This window comes from Neopelma chrysocephalum, unplaced genomic scaffold (genome assembly GCF_003984885.1).
Source record: "Neopelma chrysocephalum unplaced genomic scaffold, ASM398488v2 Primary Assembly neopelma1_69, whole genome shotgun sequence".
NCBI lineage: Eukaryota > Metazoa > Chordata > Aves > Passeriformes > Pipridae > Neopelma > Neopelma chrysocephalum.
The window spans coordinates 5,124,577-5,147,844 of record NW_020897729.1 but is presented as its reverse complement, the minus strand read 5'-3'; the positions used below and the strand labels follow the sequence as shown (position 1 = coordinate 5,147,844).

Here is a 23,268-nt window from a genome sequence, read left to right as displayed (position 1 = left end):
TTGAACAAAAGAACTTTTTTATATGAAGCGTTGTTGGCTCCAAAACAAAATTTACATCCCAAAAATTATTCCAAGAATTTAAAATACAGCGGATTAGTAATCCCGAAATGATGTGGTCTCTATAATGCTCATTGTCACCGATTTTTCACTGTGGTTCTCATTTCCTAATGCTCCTCTATCAAATGCATGAATAATCGGTGCTCTCTTACCCTTGAAAGCTGTCTGTGATCAAACCCTGGTGCTGTGGACTCGATCCCCGGGTGATTATCCCGGTGTTTCCCGGGCTCTGCCCGGCTCCATTTCGCGACCCGCCCGCGCTCCAGATGGCGGCGGCGGCGCCCTCAGCCCGCAGTAAAGATGGCGGCGCCTCACGCGGGTTAGGAGCGGGTCACAGGAGGAGGAGGAGGAGGAAACGGAAGTGACGTGACGTCCGCCCGTCCCGGCGGCGGAGACGGGCACCGCCGGGGCCGTGAGGGAGCGGGGAGAGCCGGAGCTCCGTGTGGGATCGGGGCCGGCGGGGTCCGTAAGGGATCGGGGAGAGCCGGGGCTCTGTGTGGTACCGGGGCCGGCGGGGTCCGTAAGGGACCGGGGAGAGCCGGGGCTCCGTGAGGGGCCGGGGGCAGCGGGGTCCGTGAGGGAGCAGGGAGAGCCGTTGCTCCGTGATAGATGGGGGCCATCGGGCTCCGTGAGGGACCGGGGCTTGTCCTCGCTGCCCGGGGCACAGCGCTGAACTGCGGGCAGTGCGGAGGCTGGAGCCGCGTTTGATGAGGGAAGAGTCTCGTGTTTCCAGGACGGCTCGCACCAAATCGGTGTGAACTTTAGCCAGCCGCTCTCGGCGCGTGTGATGAGGGCAGGAGATAGGCATAAACAGCGCAAACTGAGCGTCCTGCCCTTCGTTGGTGTTCGGGGCTTTGATTTGGGGGTTTTGACGCTTTTTTTGGTTTTGTGGGGTTTTTTAATGGCTGTGTGTGACTTTTCATTAGCTGGGGGTGCCGAGTGTTTTGGTCACTTTTGCGCACCTTCCCTTGCAGCAGCAGCATGGCAGAAGGCTCCGTCTCCCCGCTGAAGCACTTCGTGCTGGCCAAAAAGACCATCACTGCCATCTTCGACCAGCTGCTGGACTATGTCACTGAGGGGGCAGCGTTTGTGGAGGGTGAGCTTTCTCCTTAAACATCAGAGCCTTGTCCTTTGCTTCGAGTATGTTTTACAGCAGCACAGTGTGCATTATGTTACCTGTTATTGGGCTGTTAGTATAAACACGCACCTTCAAAAGTAGTCACATTTTTCGCTTGACACTTTTTTTCTTTTTTGATGTGGGCTGGCAGGAATACCTGGCATGGTTACATGGGTGAAAAGCTGATTAAGTTGCTGGCAGCGTGGCCTCCTTTCCGTGAGGGTGAAAGCTTAACCACCTGTAGTCCTGTTTTGTTTTATTTTGCACAGAAAGAAGGACAAACATGTTCTCCCATTATTCAGTGGGAAAGTAGGTCAACTTGATGTCATGCCAGGAGCCACTGGTCACACCTTCAGAGGTGTTAGCAGCGTGGAGGGGTGTGTGTGGCCACGTGGAGTTGGTTCCTCATCACCCCTGGGAGTTTTGTGGGGAGAAGACAGCCCAGCTTAGCTGGTGTATCCATGAGGGGTCCTGGCTTTCCTTTCTGAAGGAAGCAGGTGTCCCAAAGAGCAGGGCAAGTGAGGACAGCAGGCTGTGTTCACAGGGTTACTGAATCAGCAGTTAGATTAGTGATTGATATGAAGTGATTTATGTCATGACTTCACAAGTGCTTGTGGTGGAGCTATCAAATTACAGGGGCTGATATCACTTTCTGTAGTGAGGTTTTGCTTGTTTTGTTTTATCACTGTAATTAAAATTCACAGTGATTTTTGTTGGCATGTGAAGTACTGATTACTTGTGCCCTGTACTACAGAGCATGTACTCTGTATGTGATTGCTTTTATGTTTTTCTTTTCTGTGTGTAGCCACGTACAAGAACCCTGAGCTTGAGCATGTAGCAACAGAAGATGAACTAGCAAAAATACAAGCATATAAAAACAAGTTGGCAGTCATTGGTGAGGTGCTTTCACGGAGACACATGAAAGTGGCATTTTTTGGCAGGTAATGAATGAAATTACTGGAACGTAATTTGATTTTTTTTCCTTTCTCTTGTAGAGCTTAGTGTTTGTATTTCTAATTGAAATGCACTGGAATTAGTGCTTCATTGTAAAATTATTGTATGTATTGTGGTACATAAAACCAAAATTACCTAATTGATGCTGAATATTTCTTTGATGCCTTGTTGTTTCCTGACTGTATATTATTTACCTATATCTTGTTACATGGTTTTCTTTGATAAACTTTGGAAAATAATTGTCCTGTCTAGATCCATTATTTGACTTGGTAAGGCCTGAGTTTGTTGTCATCTTCTCCAGGATGGCTTTTTTTTTTAAGTGGTGGTTTTGTTTGTTTAATATTTTTTTCTGGGGTATTTCTGTTGGTAAGTTTTGTTTGTGTTTGATCACCAGTGCTGAGGAACTGAACTATGAGCTGTTCATGTTTCTGTATATAAACAGCTGAAGAGAAATAGAGACAGTCGCCTTGTTGGTCATATCATTAATCTGATAGATCTGTGTGATGATTTTAAGGGATAACAATAACAATGAGGTCTGTTAGTCCCCTTTGCTTCAGGGAGATTGATTTTTCTGTGCTTACATTTAAGCATGTGATTACATATTTTTATGAAGTATAAATCTGCATGGTTTAGTTCTAAAAATTCCATAATTCTATTGGAAATAATGTGTACAACAGTGGTCTTGCCTTCATTTTGCTAAAAATAGTTATTTAAAGAAAAACTCAAAAGTTCTGGAATAAAGGCATTTGTTATATCTCAGCCTTGATATTTCACCAAGTTAAAAGCTGAATACATTTACAAGCTGTGATGTGTAATGAAAGTTGCTTTTGCAAAGGGCAGAAGTTCAGAGCAGGAAAAAGAGAGTTTACCTCTCCCTCTGATGTTTTGAATAAACTTAAGTCTCATACAGTGATCACTGAACTTTTTCTAGAAGAATGAGCTCAAAAATGAGTTACAGTCTGTGTAACTTCATGCTGTTGTGTAATAGTTAAACCTCAGATATATATGGGTGAGGAGTAGAGGGTTAATGTGAAGTAGAACTTTGCTGAGCACTTCAAGTTGTTGCAGAATTTGGAGCTGGGGACCAGTTCCTTTAATTCCACACTCCCCACTCTTTCCTGGCCAGCTGTGCTGTGCTGGCCTGGAGCTCTGTACCCATAACAGCTTGTGCTGTTCAGTTCAGGACAAAGGTGTGTTTAATGTTACTGTGCTCTGCTCAAAGGGCTTTTATTTTCTATCTCTCTAGAACAAGCAGTGGGAAAAGTTCAGTCATTAATGCAATGCTATGGGATAAGGTACTTCCTAGTGGGATTGGCCATACAACGAACTGCTTCCTCAGCGTGGAAGGGACTGATGGAGATAAGGCTTATCTTATGACAGAAGGATCAGATGAAAAGAAGAGTGTCAAGGTACATTTCTTGAATGATTTCACACTGCTTTTCGTAGGATTTTTTCCTCAAAGGATCTGTCTTTAACAACGATTTCAAGTCTAACAAAAGTGTGACGCTAACTTGTTCTGCATTTTAAAGTTCTTAATTAGGAGGGAAGAAGAAACAAATGGACTGCTTGGCAATTTTTTCTTGGCTATTTCAGAGGAACAACTAAATGTATGTCTTATGGTAGGAGAGCATATGTTGAGTGATTTATTTTTATAGGACTAAGAGTAAGTTATGTTACTTGTTAAGGATTTCGAATGTTCCCCTTCTTTGCACTTATGGTGGTTATCTTACTGAACTGCTTGCATTGGTACATTAAACCTCCGAGGCAGATTCACCAGGATGCTCAGTGTCACACACTCCAGTCCTGGAGAGAATACACCACTTTGTGTCTCCACAGAAAACCCTGTCTGAGTTTCAAAGCACAACTTGTTCTTTAGACACTAGGGACTTGAAGAGCTTAAAAAAAAACCAACTCAACTATTCACCAGAACAAAGTATGAACTCTGTTACCCTTTTCCAGAGAGATCCTGTCCAGCTTTGCTTGAGAGCCGAATTAGACTGGTGTACAGACTTGTTCATGGTGCATATTCATATTTGTCTTCTCTTTATGCTCTTTCTAGACTGTCAATCAGCTTGCTCATGCACTTCACATGGATAAGGATTTGAAAGCTGGCTGTCTCGTCCACGTCTTTTGGCCCAAGTCAAAGTGTGCCCTGCTGAGAGATGATTTGGTTTTAGTGGACAGGTATGTTTTCTGTTTTAGTAAATGATTTCAGCCATTAGAATGTTTAGAAAAGAGACTGGTTTAGGTTCAAAATTATTGAAAGGCTTTTTTTTGTTTGAAAGTACAGAGTTTGTTCTTTTGAATATACTGATGCCTGCTATCACCCCCTGATTTTGGCCTTGTAGCAGTTGGAACAGTCAAGTGTCTTGTGACTGAGCTGAATAAGGGACTAGCTTTTGGCTGAGGATACTTTACCTTTAAAACAAACACTATGGAAGCACGAATAGGGTTGTCACAGCAACAACCTTTTGCCCATTTCGTCTCTTTAGACACTTCAGACTGATCATGTGAAGTATAAAGGAGTCTGGACTTCATTTTTAAAAGCTTCTGATAAGTGTCTACATACCAGAGTAGTGGGTGACCTCAAAACGAGGTTGTGAGTGTCAGCTGTGTGTGCCCTGTGTTGGGCTGGCATTTCCTATGGTTGGTGTGTTGAAAGAATTCTGAAAGCTGTTGCTTTGTCTGTGTCAAATGAACTTATTTCTTGCCACTGAAGTATAACCTGGTAATAGATTTTCAGACTTTTAGGTAATTTACACCTAATTTGTAAATCAATATAGATTGAATTTGAGAATAATTCACTCAGTTGTGAGTGAAATTTTAGGTATGATTTCTTCATATCCAACAAAATAACACCCAGGGTGTATTCTAATAAGTTGCAGTGCTTTTGGTTCCATCTCTAATCTTGTGCCTTTGAAATCACTGATTTCTTGGGTGCATGATTTGATTTGCACGGTCTCGGTTGCTGAAGGTGAAATGTAAAGGGAGAGGAAAAGAGCCTGGATTCTGATAAAACAGATATATGGAAGGAGCAAATAATCTCTTTATTGTTAAATTGAGGAAATTTGAACCAGCAACAATTTAGGTTTGCAAACATATTTCTCATATTTTACTTTAGTGCTTTCAGTTTAAATAAAATATATGGTTTTAACTTCATTTTAGTTTCTTATTAAATCTATGTACAGCTTGCATATCATATCATATCATATCATTTTAAAGTAAGACTTTATTATTGAAAAAAATATTTTATGTACCGCTGTCTCTTCTGATTAAAATCTAAACTTCAGGATACAGGGAGTGGAACAATTCTGTGAGGCTCTCTGGGTGTCTGATGGGCTGCCTGTCACTTTCCTTGGCAATTATGCTTATTAATACGTATTAATTAGAAATTACATTTATAATGAGTAGATGGTCTAATGAGCAAGTGACTGATAAATGCTAGAGGGTAATTGGCTTTTGCTGTGTTCACCTTAAGCTTGATGTAGGCAGCAGCCTCAAGGTATAAAGCTTTGTATCTTCTTGCCCTTAGGCAATCCCACTCTATTTTTATCAGTTTATAAAAATCAAGTATTCCTTTGCTGTGTAAATAAGAATTTGTGGTTTTTGTTCTTGACAGCCCTGGCACAGATGTCACTACAGAACTGGACAGCTGGATTGACAAGTTCTGCTTGGATGCTGATGTGTTTGTCTTGGTTGCCAACTCTGAATCAACTCTCATGAACACGGTATGATGTGCGATGATTTGACACTTCTTCATTTAAATATTCAGCAGTTGCATCACCGAAATAACTGAGACCTTTACTGGAGGTGAATCACTGCACTTGGATCTTGTGAATAGGATTTGGGGGTAGGAGGCAAGAAACCATATCCCTCACTAGGGAAAGGAGAACCAAGCTTCTTACCAGCTTCACTTGCTGTGCCTTGAGGATCGTAATTGTCCTTTAAATTTAAATTGCTTTTTAGGTAAATGGACGTTGTAGTGCTTGTCTTGCTTTACAGTTTGTCAGTACTTGTCACATGAAGACACTTGTATTACCAAAGACATTCTGGAGTATTTCATATCTTCCTATTGAGAAGTTCAGTACAATGCACAAAGTAGGTGAAGGAAGTTAAATTTCTGTCTTGTTCCTCACGTGTTCCTGTCTCAGGAGAGGGTGAATTCCCTTGATTTTTAATACAATAGAGAGTGGAATGTACGAAGACAGTATTTCTTTGCATTCTAGCAAATAAGAATACTATGGTAGAAATCTGAGAACATAAAAGGAGTTTAAAAACATGACATTCCTATCTCCTGAGCTGAGTCCACAAAGCCTCAAATACAAGAGATGTAATTTAGAAGAGGGGAAAAAGGAAAATTCTGGTAGCATCCGTAGCAAAGAGAGAATTTGATGTAACTGTGGCTTTTCATTCCCCATTATCTCAGAAGTGACACTTCGGCTTTTAATATGGACAAAATCTAGAAGTTGTTCACATTATGTGCATATCATAGTTGTTGGGTTTTTTTAATTAAAGGAAGACGGGAAAAAAATGTTTCAGTGAACATCTGGTTGCTGTATAGAAATCTGGAAATAATAGGGACCTGTGTGCCAGATTTCATTTTGGTGTAATGAAATAACAGAGAAAAGCCCAAATTTGATCTCTTCCTTTCATTTGTTCAGAAAAATGATCCACTGAAAACAGTCTGAGGTAATAAATATGCAGGAAAGATGAATAGCCTGTATGTCTATTGGAAGATTCTGTTAATTTTGTTTTTATCTGCTCCTAAACATCCAGACACACAAGTGCTCCTCTGCTTTTTAATGTGATTTTTGGCCAATCTTTGTTCTTGTTGGGTGTGGCCGAAAGCTGCTGAATAGAAACAGGTTAGTCTGGCAATTAAAATCATGCTGAGATTTTTGGTTGCCTTGCCTATAAATCCTCCCTTGATGCCGAGCACCTTCTAATTAGCATCTGGAAATCACCAGTGTCCAGGATGTCTGTCAGAGGGAAAGGAAGTAGATTTTAGCCGTGATTGAGGTTTGGGCTCAGTAAACAGCTGTGTTGCTCTTTCCTCTTTTTTGTTTTTTCAGTCTGGTAGACACAAATGAAATTGCTTTTAACAATTAGGTAACTACTTAAAAGCATTTGTATTTTTCTTTGCATTGTGGCAAATGGTAATTTCTTCATCTACACAGGTTTATGCTGCAGGTAAAGCATGTGACAACTATGTTCTCATCCTCCGTAGGCTTTATTTTTGCCTCTTACCATAACAGGTTTGAAAATACTTGGCATTATTCTGCCATACTATTACAGATGTGTTTTGCAAAAACGTGATTGTTCTAATATTCCCCCATAAATTCTCCTCAAAGTCCTCATTTCTGCAGCAGTGATCTTGTTTGCACATGATTACTCCTGGCTGATGGAGACTAATGGATCTCCAGTGCTGTGTCCAGGATATGTGGTGGTGTCCTGCTGCCTGAAGAAGCTTATGGCAGCACAGGGACCTCTTGTGTTTCAGCTGTGCTCAGTGGGGATTCACTCCATCACGAATTACTCATTATGGCTGTGAAAACAGCAGTGATGGGCGGTAGGTACAGGCAAGGGACCTAAATACACCTAATTTTTGAAATTAAGACATTCATCAATGACTTTTTTCCTGTGACTCAAGCCTTACATTCTCATGTAGGAAATGTAACTTCTCTGTAGTTCTAACTGATGTTGCCTGTGTGAAGAATACAGTTAGAGAATGTTTTTTTTTCTGGATATAAAAATCAGATTTGACAGGATGATCAGGAACATGTTGGTAGTACAAATAAGAGAGACTTCAGAGCTTTAGCCAGGCATCTTACTTAAAAACTGAACAGATCTTGTGTGCTCTTTGTCCCTTCCTCTCTTTCCCAGCAATGCTTTGAGTGTCACACAAGTGCAAAAAATTTTAATAAGGGGCTTGAAGTATCAAAGGAGGTGACGTTTGAGATGGTAAGAGTGAAAGAAGGAAGGAAAAAAATGACAGTGAATGATGTGAAAGACTTAGAGAAAAATAGATCTTATTTTCCAACGTTTTCTGAACTATTTGTTCTGGAAGTTTTTTTGGTTTGTATTTGTACCCATTTTTACTGAAGCTTGCGAGGTTTTTGACTTTCAGCATTGGCATTGGTTTTAAGGCATTTGATGACTTGAACTGTCTAAGCCTATTTTGTGTTGGATATCTGGGGGGGGTTAATGTTGATGAATTCTTTTTGATAAACTTTTAAAAAGCTGAATTAACTTCAGAGTCTGTTACAGAAGAATGTGTGACTCTTGTTTGGATGTCTGGGGAGTTTTCTGTTTGTGTTTTAATTCTTAGGAGAAGCATTTTTTCCATAAAGTGAATGAACGACTTTCGAAGCCAAACATCTTCATCTTGAATAATAGATGGGATGCCTCTGCATCAGAACCAGAGTACATGGAAGATGTGAGTGAATTGGTGGCTCTTATTTGGGTTTACACTTAATTAAGACATATTAATATGGAAACACTAGCTTTGTCTTATTAATAAAAGTATAAGTGACATGGTCAGAAAATGGAAATAACTTATTCCTTGTTCCATGCAAAAAGCAGCCTGCAATTCAAGTGGCAATATATACAGGCAGCTAATACAATGGGAAACTTCTTTAGAACCTTATTCCTCCACAGTTAAGCTTGGTTTTTAATCTTCTTTGTATTACCTTCTATTTCTGTAGTGGTGATGCAGCCTGAGGGTACAGTTTATACATCTGTACCTGTGTAGAGTAGCTGGTGAAGTGCAGTGTTAGGTGTGAACAGTTCAGAGTGCTCTTCAGATCTCCCAACAGCAGCAGTGAGACTTATCTCTCTGTGTGTGGGGAATGAAGTGTTTACCCCAGTAACGGGCTGAGATCTCTGACAAATACAATTGTAGAAGGAAATATTGTTGCACCCAACTCTGTTTAAATGAGTAAAGGCAGCTGCTGCCTCAGTAGGATTGGCAGCATCTGCTGTCTGAGGGGTGGTTCAGCATCTGTTCCTGACTCTGTTCTGATTTGTTGACAGCTCCATTTTTACCTTTTCCTCATGAGCATTTTACGTTTTCCTCAGGTGCGGAGGCAGCACATGGAGCGCTGTCTGAATTTCCTGGTCGACGAGCTCAAAGTTATTGATCCTGTAGAAGCAAGGAATCGCATCTTTTTTGTTTCAGCAAAAGAAGTTCTGAGTGCCAGGACACAGAAGGCCCAAGGAATGCCAGAGGGTGGTGTGTAGGAACTAGTATTCCTCAAATACAGAAAAATACCATAAAACCTGATAAACAAAAGTATATAAGATGCAGTCACTGCTGTGAGGTGTTGCTGTCTTATGGTCCGTTATGTTTTGCAGGTGGAGCACTTGCTGAAGGATTTCAAACAAGATTCCAGGAATTTCAGCATTTTGAGCAGATATTTGAGGTATTTATGATGGGCTTTTTAAACTGCCTGGGTTTTATTGCAGAGGTGCCTTTTGCTTATGCTTAGCCTAATTTTACCGAGCATTACCCATGTTAGCGAGTGGAGGAGTGTAAGGCATTTAAATCATCTGCAGCTTTGCCTTTTCTGTGTGTTCTGTTCATCTCTTCTCACCTTGAGCAGCAGGTAGTTTTTGGAAAGGAGTACTGTTCAGTGAGGGAAGGTACCAAAGCTCTTAGCTCTTGTTTGACATCTCAATACCAGTATAGTCTAAATAAAAAGAGATGATGCCCTTGAAAAGGTGTGTACCACTTACAACCAGGTGCTGGTGAATGTTTGTAGTAAGAAATTCAGTTTCACCAACGTAAATCTAAATATTTACTTGCACTTTTAAAGCCAGAGTTTTGAATCTATCACCATTATGTACCTCTTAGCTCTGTTACTCTGAGCATTAACACTGTTTTTGCATCCTTTGTGCTGTACAGAATCCACGTTTCCACCTCAGTTTAACCATATTCATATTTGGAGTTTACAGTTTCTGCAGAAGTAGGACTGGCTGGACAGTTGAGTGAGTCCTTTATGATAGGATCCATTTGACTTGCTGAATTTAATAACTCTAATTAATTAAAGCCATTCTTGGAGATCTTAAGGAGGCATCTTGGGCATGCCTCAATGATTTTGTGTATGAGTGTATTTAAAGAAATCAAACTGTCTCTGAAAAGTATTTCTTCTTGCATTACAACAAACCCATCTGACCTTAGCAAAACTGTAGTGATGTGTGTGTATCAAAAAGGTTTTAAAATAATAGCTTGGTTCGGTCTTGCATAAGCAAGAAAATGTCAGACTAAAGTTTAAATTTAAGCCTTATCCATGCTCTTGTGAGAGATGACTGAATTGTTGAAATGATGGATTCAGAGTACTGGCAGGGCCTGAATCCAGGAGGCATGACATTTCTTGCTTGTGTCATTAGCTGTAGTCAAACTTGCATTTTTGTTTGTAATTTTTGTCCTTAGAATTACAGTAGGAAGCTTTGAGCCAGTAGGAAAAAAGTGGAAATTTGGCTTCTAAATTGGTTATTATTCTTTATCGTGTTTTGCCATGTGCTCTTCCCATAGCTTTTTTGACAAAATCTCTTATAATAACAGTTAAGTACTTAACACTTGGAATATTTCAGTGTTAAGATGAATGATTACTTATTAAATGATGTGGTGCTGTGAGTGCTCAGCACATGTAAATCAGATGTCACAGGTTGGCCACCACAATGAGAATCATCCATCACAAGGTCACAACCATGACAAGTTTCTGTGTCAGAGGCTGGGACAAGGAACAATTATGTGACAGCACTGTATAGCCTTAAAACAACCTTATTTCTTGTTTCACATTCTGTGTTTCATTTGCTGCACACCTGCCTCCAAGCATGAGAGTGGATTCTGTAATGCTTTTCCCTGCTTAGTCGTGTTACATCCTTAAATCACAATGAATGGCTTTAAATAGGAGTGTGATCCCACCATTTGAAGAGAATGACAGCTGTGCTATATTAAGATTGCCAAAGCAATTTAAATTTTAGTGTCTGCTGTTGCAGCCTCTTTCACGTTCAGGTTTTGTGGGTAGTTTTTTGAGTTATAGTGGCATTTTATATGCTTTTAAAGCAAGGTTGATACTTAATGGTTCACCAGGTCTGAAGTCTTCAAACCTAGTACTTAGATTACTGTCACTGGAGCTGATAAAGTAGCTGACAGCAGCATCCTGTTGTCATAGTTATGTTTGCCAGCTCTAGGCTATGTATTAATGAAGAATATCATGCACCAGGTAGAACTTTTTGTGTTCAATCTGGGAACAAACTGATATCTTGCTTTGTGCACTGCCAGACCAAATTCAGCCCTGAGTACAGCCTGAACATTTCTGCCTAAAGCACTTTGCATTTACTCTGTTTCCTGACAGAGGAGCTGCAGGTCTCAAGACTCTTGGATTTCACTCCAGTGTGTGAAAAGGAAGGGATGAGAGCACAGATGCTTCTGTCTGTCCTCGTCAGACACTGACCCCTCCCCTTCCTCAGTCTGTCTGTCCTGCCTTTAGCTCCTGGTCCCTGTCCAGGTGCCCTGCTCAGACTTCCCAAACACCTCTGACACCCTTTTGTCCAGCTCCCATTTCTGAGCAATCTCATCACCTCGTGTATAAACCCGTCCACGTGTGCTGTGTTCCCCCGGGCTGTATCTGCTGGATTTACTCCTCCTGGATTCTCTCACCCTGCTTCTGTCTTCACTAAAATTGGACAGCTTCTTCCTCTTTTCCATGGGGGCTGAGAAGAGGAACTGTTACTTCTCCAGTACTTCCACATTCCTGATTTTAGTGTCAGTTGATGGGAAAGCCTGTTCATTCCAGGACTGATAGGAGCTCAGTATAGCTAGAATCTTAAAAAAAAACCCAAAATCTAGAAGCAGCCCACCAGTGCCAGTTTGTTATGATATGAGAAGAGTATTGGACTATTTTTGAAAAGTTTGTGACTACATTTATGCAGACTTGCGTGTGAGGACAAAAATCCTTCCAAAAATAGGTGAAACATGGTGTTTTGCAAAGCAGAGGATGTTTAAAGTTGCTGAAAGAAAAATTGGTGCAGGCATTACTAAAAACACTTGTAAGCGGTGGGGAAATGAAGATTTTAGAGATTCATATAGTAGCTTTAAAAAGTAATGCTACTTTGTATGTCAGCTGTATTACAGCAAAGAGGCAGTCTTAAAGGGTTGAATTCTTGGATCAAATCTGCATTTTTATATTGTGGAATAACAGAAAGAAAGGGTATCTTCTGAAATTTTACAGTGAGATACATAGAAACACCTTATCAAACAGCAAAGAAGTGCCTCCACACTGCTAGTCCTTAGTGGATATCCTACATAAAATCAACCTCACCGTGCCTCAGGTTGTGGTGTTTCCCAAGTTTCTTAAAAAACCTGGTGTCAGAAGTGGTGTGGGGAGCAGTGGAGGAGGGAGGCAGGGTGGAACAGCGCTCCTGGCTGTAAATAAATGGGAGTGAATGGCAGAGCCTGAGTGAGGCTCCCCAACCCTGCTCAGGGGTGGAATAATCTGTGCACCTAAAGACTGTCCTGCTGTACTGGAAGTGGGCTGGAAGGTAACTGCTTTTGGTTACATTGTTGAAACACACCTTTTATCTTTGTTTCAGTAAATACTTATTTACAGACTAACAGCAAAACTGCTGCTGTCCCCCTCTTATCTTTCCCCGTTGTTTAACTAACCTTTGTGTTTTTCCTAGTGCTCTAACTTGGATTTTCTGATTGTGTTGTGAGTGACTGTCATCCTTTTATCTACCACGTACTAACGTTGGGAAGACTCTTTGCTCTGTGCCCAGTCTAGCTCTTACAATGTGCTGATATTTATGAAACTCTGGCCTTTCATTGCTGATTTCTAGATCTGCTTCGACGAGGAACAGGGAATATTTTACCCATTTTGTTTATTTTGGTTTGATTTATTATTTTTAGATAGCTGAAATCTGTTACTACAGCGTATGCTAAGGTCACAGGCAAGTCTTTTAAAAACAACCAAAACCTGTTTGTGCTATGAAAGGTGCATCCACAGATTGGAAAGGATTTAAAAATCCCATAGATCTGGATTAAGCAAACTGGCTGCTTGCTTTGTTCCCCTCAAACACGGAAGGTGTGGCTACTTCGGGGTACCTCAGTACAGGTTGAATTCTGACATTTAATTGGCTCCATAACTCAAGATGTGCAGTTGCTTGAAAAAAAGTCTTAATTTATGGCTTATTGCAACTGATTTGCTTTTGCCCAGATTGAACATTTGTATATCTCTTCAATCACTGTCCTGTATTTCTGAATCACTGTTCAGTATTCAAGATTGATTAATTCTGTCTTTAGAGCTTTCTCTACTTATTCATTTAATACTTCAGTAATCTCCAGATAAGCTAATATTTTAAGGGCTACTTAACAATGTTTTTTTTATCCTGTGAGAAAACCCTTGTTTCTTATCCCTGCTTATATATTTTGTTCCTGGATGGTCAGTATTGACCTGGACATGTCAAATTTCATTGACAGAACTGCTTGTCAGAAACTGAGAACATGTATTGTAATGAAGAAAACTCAAGCCAGGCTGTATTGCCAGTGTTCATGTTTGACATTTGTAATTCTGAAGAGATAGGTTGGACAATTTTCGAAAGAGATAGATTTATCTTAAGTATTCATCAGTTTTCTTCTTTCTTTACATTATTGATTTATTTTAAAAGATTGAAAACCTCTGCACATTACTGTGAATGAACACGAAGGCAGATTTGCTGCTATAGACTCATTTGAGATTTCAGTTCTGTTGTTGTTTAATTTCTCTATACTTTCTCCCTTTTTATTTCCCATTGGTTTAAGTTCTTGGTAAAATTGGCAGCATGTGCTTTCTGACAGTGAAATTCCTGAGTGTGTTGGCATGGAATTGCAGTAATGTGTTGTGGCTTGGGCCCCTCGCAGGAGTGTATCTCGCAGTCAGCCGTGAAAACCAAGTTTGAACAGCACACTATCAGAGCTAAACAGATAATAGATACTGTGAAAAACATTATGGACACCATAAACGTGGCAGCAGCAGAGAAAAGGTAGGTGGGCTGGAGGGCTGGTTGGTTTTGGTTTGTCCAGATCGTCTGAGGAGCCGTTTCTGTGCTGATGATTTTCTTGGGCCATTTGTGGACTTTAAAATTGACTTTTCCTGCTTGGTAAGAAACAGAAAACTTTTCTGGTGTGTCAGTGTGTCAGTCTTACCACTGTTGACTTGCTCAGTCTTGTCCTTGGTCTCTGACTTCCGTACAGGGATCTTGGTTTATTTTGTTGTTCTTTGTTACTAACTTGCAATCTCTGGGTTTTCAAATCTTTTTTTAGAAATATTTGAAATTTTAAGTTTTTCTAGCTGTATGCAGCATTTCACAGATGATGTTTAGGCCTGTTTAACCTAAGTTTTCTGTTAACAGTAACACTGAGAAAATAAATGGGAGGATGTGGACACTAATTTGCAAGTAATTATAATACTATCAGGGTTGAGACAAGCCCAAGCTAACAGAGTCTTGGCCTCTGGCCATTTCCAGATTGTATCCTTAAATATCTGTGTTCTCTCTTTGCTTTTGTAATCCTGTAGTGCTAATGATAGCAGCTCGTCTGCTCTGTCTGATAGTTTCATGTATCCTTTGAGGTTTGCATAGTCTGGGGTTTTTCCTCACTTTTGTTGCTACCCCTTGTCTGTTATACACAGTAAACTTGCTGTGATGTTTAATCCTTCCCATACATCTCCTTTCTGCCTGTCTGTAGTGTGTCCTTATGTTTCAGCAGACTCCACTGTGCTGTCAAACGCTCATCCTCCTGAATATGTCAGCTTTTACAAACTGTTTACATACTGACTTGTCTCACGTTGTCAGATCCCATGAAAACATGCTGTGAAATGTTTGAAAATTCTCTGATATTGTACTTCTTTCTGTCAATTGACTTACCAAAATGTCTGTGGTGACCCCTCTTAGTCTGTTTATTGTTTCTGCTGGCCCTCAAGATGGAACTGCTCTAGATTTTCAGGAATTTTTGCTTAAATGGTAGGTCAAGGAATTCTGAAGAGAGTTGTTAGTGCTGAGGTTGGTTTCTACCACATCCCCTTTGCTTTGCATCAGGCTGATGTCACTGTTAAGGAGTGGTTGAGTGCTGCTGGTGAGCAGCAGTTTGATCAGATTTACCCTATTTTTTTTTTTTAAATCAGGATAGACTTAAGTTAAAGAGCCCTGATTCCCCACACCTTTTTTAGTTGCAATTGAGTACAGTGATAACAATTTGAGTCAAAATGCTGGTTTTTTAAGTCCATCAAAACGCAGTAACTTGAGTTACGTTTGGTCAGTGCAGCCACGTTGCAGCCCCTCGGGGCAGTGCCTCTGCCTTGGTCAGCCACGGTTCCTTGTGGATTCCTCTGGATTCCTTGTGGCTGCTCAGTAACCATCAGCTGGGTATGGGCTTGTTTCATTCCTGGGAGAATACCTGCTGGTGATGGTGGTTTCCTTTCTGCTGCATTAGAGTCCATTCCATGGAAGAGCGAGAGGATCAGAAGGACAGACTGGACTTCGTTCAAAACCAACTGAACATTCTGACCGAAGATACGAAGGAAAAAATCAAACGTGTTACTGAGGAGGTAGAAAATAAAGTAAGTAATGGCAACATGAACAACCTCCCACGTCCAAGTGTTGCCTCTTCTGTCAGGCAGCTCCTTTAGGAGCCCACTCATCGTACGAAGGATGTTTGAAATGTCCAGTATGTTCTTTTCCAATATAAAAAAAGAAAACCAACCCTCCAAATGCCTGTCAGGTAACTGAATAATTTCTTGTGACAGTTCATGCAGTACTCTGTTTTCGCTCTGACTAGAAAAGGTAGGAGAAACATTTAAACATTTAAAGTATTTTCTGTGTTCTTCCAGGTCTCCTCTGCCATGACTGATGAGATTTGCCGACTTTCAGTTCTAGTTGATGAATTTTACTCAGATTTTCACCCTTCTCCTCAAGTGCTGAAGCTCTATAAGACAGTAAGTTTTCTTGCATGGTTTGAAGTCAAGCTGTTTGTCTTTCCCTTAATTTCTCCTTCTGTATTTTCATAATGTAAGTAGCATTTTATGTGACACTTTAGGCATTGCAAGATTTTTGCTTTCTGACATATGCATTTCTCTACCTCAAACTGGAAAAAGTTAAAAATATTTTCTGCTTTGTGTTTGGAAATTAATTTTTGTTTCAACCCTCCTTTTAGTAGAGTGGCTCCTAATTTGTAGTCTTCAGTTCCAGTAAATAAAGACCTAGCATAAATAATTTTCACTACACCCAAAATCAAATAGGTCCAAGAATAAAATGAGCTTGCAAATACCCAATGCTCTCAATAAAAACTGTGACTTTTTTAAAAGTTCTGTAAAATCCTCCTCAAACTTAGTGTTTTTAAGACCTGTACACCTTCGTTAGCCTCTTATGGTCAGACTTTGCTGCTGATGAGTGACTACCATAGCTCCCACCTCTTCCAGCCTGGTTGGATCACTTGGGAACACTGCATTTTTGGAACAATCCGTGCTGTCCCAGCTCAACAGAGTGTCCTGAGCAGGCCCCCACAGGAGCTGGTGGGAGCAGTTTGTCTCTGCAGAGCAGTGAAATTGGCCCCCATCAAATGACACAGTAAAGGCTTTGTAGGGCAGTAGGTAGTGGTTCAGTGGCTTTCCAGTGTCACAGGTTATTGGAAGAACAGACTTTTCCATGTACCCCTTTAATGATTGCAGTCACAGGGGAGTCTTCCCTGTGTCGTTTCAGTTGGGTTTTCAGTGTGCAGTCAGAAAGCATGGTATTTCCATGGTAACCTGCTTTTCTTCCCACTGTAAGGAACAATGCTTAGTGTATAACGTGTCAGTGCTCTGTACAATGTAACCGAATATAAATTAAATGAGTTAAATACAAATTGGTGAGCATGTGTTCTCTATAAAACTTCAGGAACTGAACAAACATATAGAAGACGGTTTGGGGAAGAACCTGGCTGACCGCTGCTCCAGTGAAGTCAATCAGTCAATGCACCAGTCTCAGCAGGAGATGATTGGTAAGAGAAGGAGGAATGTTAACACTTCTCATTTAAAGGAAGACAATTTAAGAAAACTTGGTTTTAAATCATGATCAGAAAGAAAATTATTTTAACATTGATGCTATAAATGGTAAAGGAAAAGCCAGCGTAGATCAGGACTGAGTGTTCAGCTCAGTGCCCTGACTCTGATACTGACCAGTAACAGATGCTGGGGGAGAAGAACAATGAACCAGGGTAAATATAGCAATCCCTCCCCATTTTAGGGACTTCTGAGCCGAGATACTGCATCTGGATTAATGGCTTAAGCAAGTAGCAATGGACCTGTCCTCTGGCAACTTGTCTAATCCTTTTACAAACCCATTTAAACTTCTGGCTTCTACAACAGACATATGAAATACACTAATTATTAGAAAATGTTTCTGCAGTGTAATCCTCTCCCTAGGTCCCTCCAGATCCTGAATGCAAAGCAGATCATTTCACAGAGGACTTGTGCACTCCCTTTTCTTTCTTTTTTCTTTATAAGTAGTAACTTTATCACACATCCTTCTCTACTGATCTGTTCCTGGTAATAAAGATTCAGAGCAAGATCATGAAATTACGTGAACCTTTCTGTCCTCTTAATGCGATAATGTTGCCTTTTCTGTATGGCACCACAGAACTGCTGGAAAAATCAATTCTTTCTTAGTCTTTCCTTATCTTTTGACCATTGATAGAGGTCTTTCAGTTAATTTGCCCCTTTTTCCAGCAGTGCTTTCTTGGTGAGTTCATTTTCATTACTGTTTTCTTATATCAGAGCAATAAATTACCTGCTCTGTTAGAGTCATCCCTGCTGAAATGCCATCGATTTTACAAATAAATAAATAAACAATGAAGTGGTCAGTTCAGGTTCTTGACAAAGCTCGTCAACAGTGCAAGGGTGCTGCTTGTGAATATGCTCTACTTTTAATTAATCTTTACTGTTTGTTTTTATTTCTAGAAAATCTGAAACCATTGTTGCCTTCTAGTGCTCAGAATCAGCTCCACTTGCTAATTCCATGCAGGAAGTTTGACCTTAGCTATGATCTAAACTGTCATAGCCTGTGTGCAGATTTTCAAGAGGATATCATGTTCCACTTTTCTTTGGGATGGACTTCACTTGTAAACCGTTTCTTGGGTCCTAAACAAGCTCAGAAAGTACTCTTAGGACTAGTAGATCCAAACCTACAAGTGAGTGCTTCGGAGCTTGGGCTGCCATTGTGTGCCTTGTTTTACCTTGATGAGAATATATTGATTTTTACTCTTTGCCTGTGCTGTTTACATGCTTGCTGCTGCCTTCCCCTAGGCCCTTTGTGTGAAATATTTTTGGTGAGGGTTGTTTTTATTGGATTATATTCAGGGTTAGAATGGAACTAAAAACCTCTCCTGAACTTTCTGCAGCTGTAACACGAGTTTGTTTTTCTTTGGATTAAACCCTTTAGATAGCCTGTTCCCTTCGTAACTTTTGGATCCTTAGCTCAGAGCCAGCCTACATAGAAACCCTTATTTTAACCCCATGTCCTTTGGGCAAGGACATGTCAAAGCCTCCACTGCTCCTCAGGAGTCTGGTTCAGGTTTCTGTGCTGAAGGGTTTTCTTTCAGTAGATCAAACCCTGAATATATGAAAATAAAACAAAAACCCATCTGTGTAGTTCCTTGATGCTTTTTACTCAGGCTGCCCTGTTCCCATCTTCTAGATCCCTCGTCCTTTAGCCACCACCCCGTCTGCCGCCAGCCTTCCCGCTGTAACTCCAGAGAATGTGCCCCAGGATGACTTTATGGTTCCTTTGGTACTGAGTTTAGCCTCGCTGACCTCTCGGACCTCCATGAGCATCATCGTTGTTGGCGGAGTGGCAAGTAGCACTGGCACCATTCCCTGTGCTGGAAGGGATGGCAGAGGCCAAGCTGGTCTGTCTGGTTGGGGTGCAGCACAGAGCCTGTCATTGGACTTGACACTGGGCCAGATGAGCACGTGCAGTGCCCTGGGTACCCACAGTCCATTTGTAGTGAGAGAATCAGTTTAGTTACTCTGAGGAGAGCTGGGCATGTTCTCTATGCCATAGGTCTGTGTTCAGTGTCTGAATTAAATGGTGATTTAACTGATTCAGTTTGGATTTAGTGGGAGCTTTGCTTCCTCCTTCATGGAAGAGCAGCAAGGCTTCTGTAACCTGCACATTCTCCATGCCAGTGAGGCCAGCTCATGGGAATGTAGCTGTATTGCTCTGCAGTAATATTATGGAAACAATATATTTTCTTAAACTAATGGTGAAAGGGGCCACAGAGATGATTTTTTTAAAAATGGGTGGAATTAGATTTAATTCTCTGGGGCAGTTTATTTAAGCTGAAGAAGATTTTCCTTTTCAGATTTGGAAAACTGTAGGCTGGAAACTGATCTCACTCTCCCTGAGCATGTACGGGCTGTTGTACCTGTACGAGAGGCTGACCTGGACCACGCGGGCGAAGGAGAGAGCCTTCAAGCAGCAGTTTGTGAACTACGCCACTGAGAAGCTGCAGATGATCGTCAGCCTCACCAGCGCCAACTGCAGCCACCAGGTGCAGCAGTAAGTGTCACACGGGCTGTCCCCAAGCTGGGACAGGTGTCTGTCACCACGGGGGTGTGGGGACTGGGTGTGCATGGTGAGGGGAGGCACCTTTAGTGTCCCTTGGCATTTATTATGAGGAAGTTGGAAGAGAGTTTAAAATTACCGCCTGAAAAGGCCAATAGCTGCATCTCTGTGTGTGGCTGTGTGAGCTGCTCTGCAGATGGTGACTCTCTTTGTCCAGCACCTTATGGTGGAGACGTGGGAGTTTGCTCCAGTGGATTGTTCTGCCCTTGCAGTCCCTGTAGGGGTGAGCAGAGCTTCTGCCCCAAGGGTTGGGATGGGCAAGTTGCACTGGCCAGTGCTGATTCTTCTGTACTGCAGAAGAGGAACTTGACATCCTTTCTGAACTGTTTGATTTTTTTTCTGTGTTCTCTTTCCCAAATCTTTCCCCACCTGTCTCTGCAAAGTAATGTCTGGCTGATTGTCTCCCTCAGACTCTTTCATTGAAACAATTTATTTTGATTAAATTATTATTTCAGAAAATTAGGCCTGCTGATGAGACCTAAGCCCCAGGGTGCAGAACACCTCTCCTGTGTAGCTCAGGGAATACTTTACTAGTACAGAGTTCAGCTTCAGCAGAGGAAAGAGACTCATCCCCGTGTCCAGCAGCTGTGTGTCTCTGTGAGGACATGGACAAGCTGGACTCAAACCAATGCTCCAGTGAGGTGAAGTAGAGAGGGGAGAGGATGTTTCCTCTCCTGTGGGACAGCCTGGATGCTGGCCCAGGGTGGTAACTGGGTTTGTTTTCTGTTTGTGTAAGGAGGAGTCTTGGAAATGGGGTTGGGAGCATGTGGCTGAGGGGGCAAGTAGGATGGGGTGCCTCAGTGGGCAGGTCTGGGGCACAGGGCTGCTCCAGCACCTCTGACTGTAGCCAGAGCCCCATCTCAAGCTTGTACCTGTGGTTGCTCTATGCAAAATGGCCAGACATGATGTTGGCGTAGACTGAGGTGCATTTGATATGTTTAAGGTTTCTTTTTCTAATTTAAAAAATGCACAGTTCTCCTGCTTTCTGCTATTCTGTAATCCCTTAAGAGCTGGAGGCTTTGATTTCTGTGTTCTGCACACTCCAATGGCACATGATTTTTGAGTTGTTTTCTTAATTTTTTTTGGTATCATAGACTTCCTCAAATCATGATTACAAACTTGTTTTCCCTTTAGGGAAATGGCCACTACCTTTGCTCGGCTCTGTCAGCAGGTGGATATTACCCAGAAAAACCTGGAAGAAGAAATTGCTAGGCTTTCCAAAGAGATAGATCAGCTGGAGAACATACAGAGCAGCTCCAAGCAGCTGAGGTAAGTCTGGGTGTGACTGGCCACAAGCATCTCTTAGCCCTGCTGCCTTCAGAGTGATCTGTGCCAGCTCTTCCTCTGGAGCTGAACTAGGCTGGCTTAGGTGCAGAAGGGTGTGCAGAGATACCCTGAGCAGCTCTGGGTAAGTTAAATGAATGTTTGCTGCTGTCTTGGTGAATCAGCAAAGCCTCAAAAATACTCTTTCTTTGATCATCTTTACCCTTGTCTCTCTTCAGTGTATGGGAGAGCTGCCTTTCTCCAGAATTCTCCTGTAGGTAGTTGAGGTTGGCACCTTCTCAAAGCACCCTCCCCACAGCAGAGCAGGGAGCAGCTGTGCTGTGTTGAGTCACTCGGTGCAGTACTGGTGTTCTAGTGCCAGAAGTAGGTGTTTGCAGAGGAGAAACTTCCAGCAGTTGGTGCTTTAGGGATTTGGAAGCAGCCTCAGCCATAGTTTCCTGTTCTTTTCCCCCACTGTAAGGCTGCTCTGGCTCTGGGCTGCTGCCTCCTGGCCTTGGGCATCCACCACCACTGTGGGGTGAATGTCTGGCATGCCCCACACACCCCTTTGAAAAACTTGCATTTAGGTTGTCTTAGTGCTGTGGGTCTCAGTAGAGGAATAGAAATGAAACACAGACGTCGATTCTGGTTTTGGGATGTTCCTGCACTGAAGCAAATCCCTTGCTTTTGTTTTGCAGAAATAAAGCCATTCACCTTGAGAACGAACTAGATCGCTTCACAAAACACTTCCTTCAAAAGAGTAAATAAAATGTCCTTGCCAACCTTCCCGGTGATCCTTTGTAGGGAAAAGTAGAAATTTTACAGGTGACACTTCTCCTCTGTGGAGCCATATGAAATGATTTATATTTTAAATGTCACTCTAATTACACTTATTGTAAAACTTGGACTGTGATGGTGAACCAGACTGCAGAGCTGTGCTACTCCAAGTGTTACATTTGTTTTGCAGATTTGGGGTTAAAAATTATCTTTAAACACTAAATTTCTTTGGGCACTTGACAATAAAAACCCAAATCCTCGCTGGTTTCCATTAGTATGTAGCAGTGGCAACTCTTACTTCCTGGCATCCAGGAGCTTATGCAGGGCAAGAGCTTATCACAGTCATCACTGTCTCCTTTCAGCTGCTTAGGAATAAGCCAGGGATGGAGGGTGCTGCTTTTCCATGTGGGTGTGATTTTGTTAAGTGAAGTACAAACTCTGCAATGGGGAAAGGACTCCTGACTTGATTGCAAAGCAGGTGCCAGTGTGCTGGGCAGCAGTTCCTCTTCCTCCAAGGGCAGTGAAAGATGAGGGCAAACTGCATTAATGAAATGCAGTGGATAGAGGGGCACTGGCCACCACACTTAGCCAAGAGGGCATTGGTTAAGTAAAAATTAACCTTTTCTTGCAGTTGTTAGAGCAGTGAAATGGCCCTTTGCCTGTGAGGGCTGGGCTGGAACCATGTTCAGGTGAGCTGCAGGTCACAGCCAGCACAGGAGGGGTTGCTGAGATGGTCTGGACTGGATTGGTGCAGGTTGGGTGGGGAAGCTCAGGCTGTCAGGATTGACCTAGAGCTCCTGCTGCTGGACTCAGGGAGTACAGGGAGAGATGGGCTTTGACCATGCCCTGACCAGTCCCTTGGTTCTGCTCTAGGTGAGACTCCAGGCAGGTGTGCTGGAGTCCTTTTTCTTTGCTCACCTCCGGTAATTGAAAGCCTCTTTTTAAAAAAAGGAAAAGTTTCTGCTGTTGCCATCTGCAGTCATTCAACACCTACTTTTTTCTAACTACACTTTTTAAAATTATTTTAAAAGAAAAACCCTTTTCAGAGTATTTATGTATTTTTATGGCATTTAGTTAACATGACTAAATGAAATACTCAGCTCCAAGGTGTTGCTATTTTCCAGTAACTAAGGGCTATCTTACCAGGAAATGGATGCAAGATGTAATGCCAGGGGAGTCAAGGGAAGACAAAGAACAGTTCTACCACTGTGTTGGGGTGTTTGTTCCTGTGTTCTTGGGGGTTTGAGGGAAACTCTGAAATCCAGCTGTGAGTAACAGCGTGGCCGTGGTGTTGGTGAGGGCACAGCTGTGTATCAGTGCTCTGTTTCTGGAGCATTTTTATTGACACTGTATCAAGGTAAAACTTTACATGCATGTGTTCTACAGTTGTTTATTAAAAAAAGTACCACCCCTGTGCTCTATTAAGTTCTTTGGCAGCTCTGTCCAAGGTGAAGACCTGC

The 23,268-nt window shown here is 41.9% G+C and overlaps 1 protein-coding gene across 3 annotated transcripts; it reads left to right on the top strand.

Annotated features, from left to right (window-relative positions):
* Nucleotides 1–403: 403 nt before the first annotated feature.
* MFN1 (mitofusin 1) lies at nt 404–23,233 on the top strand. Of its 3 annotated transcripts, none has more exons than XM_027685408.1 (18): nt 404–519; nt 1,032–1,153; nt 1,980–2,115; nt 3,375–3,537; nt 4,188–4,312; nt 5,748–5,856; nt 8,457–8,564; nt 9,206–9,359; nt 9,482–9,549; nt 14,031–14,152; nt 15,600–15,726; nt 15,997–16,101; nt 17,042–17,144; nt 18,103–18,332; nt 18,839–18,994; nt 19,506–19,702; nt 20,903–21,037; nt 21,730–23,233. In XM_027685408.1, exons 2-18 carry the CDS (start codon nt 1,039–1,041, stop codon nt 21,797–21,799), a joined length of 2,223 nt encoding a protein of 740 aa, XP_027541209.1. In that variant the 5' UTR covers nt 404–519; nt 1,032–1,038; the 3' UTR covers nt 21,800–23,233. The 3 variants fall into 3 exon arrangements, with proteins under 3 accessions (XP_027541209.1, XP_027541210.1, XP_027541211.1); XM_027685409.1 differs by having other exon boundaries at nt 484–504; XM_027685410.1 differs by lacking the exon at nt 404–519 and adding an exon at nt 688–809.
* Nucleotides 23,234–23,268: the final 35 nt, after the last annotated feature.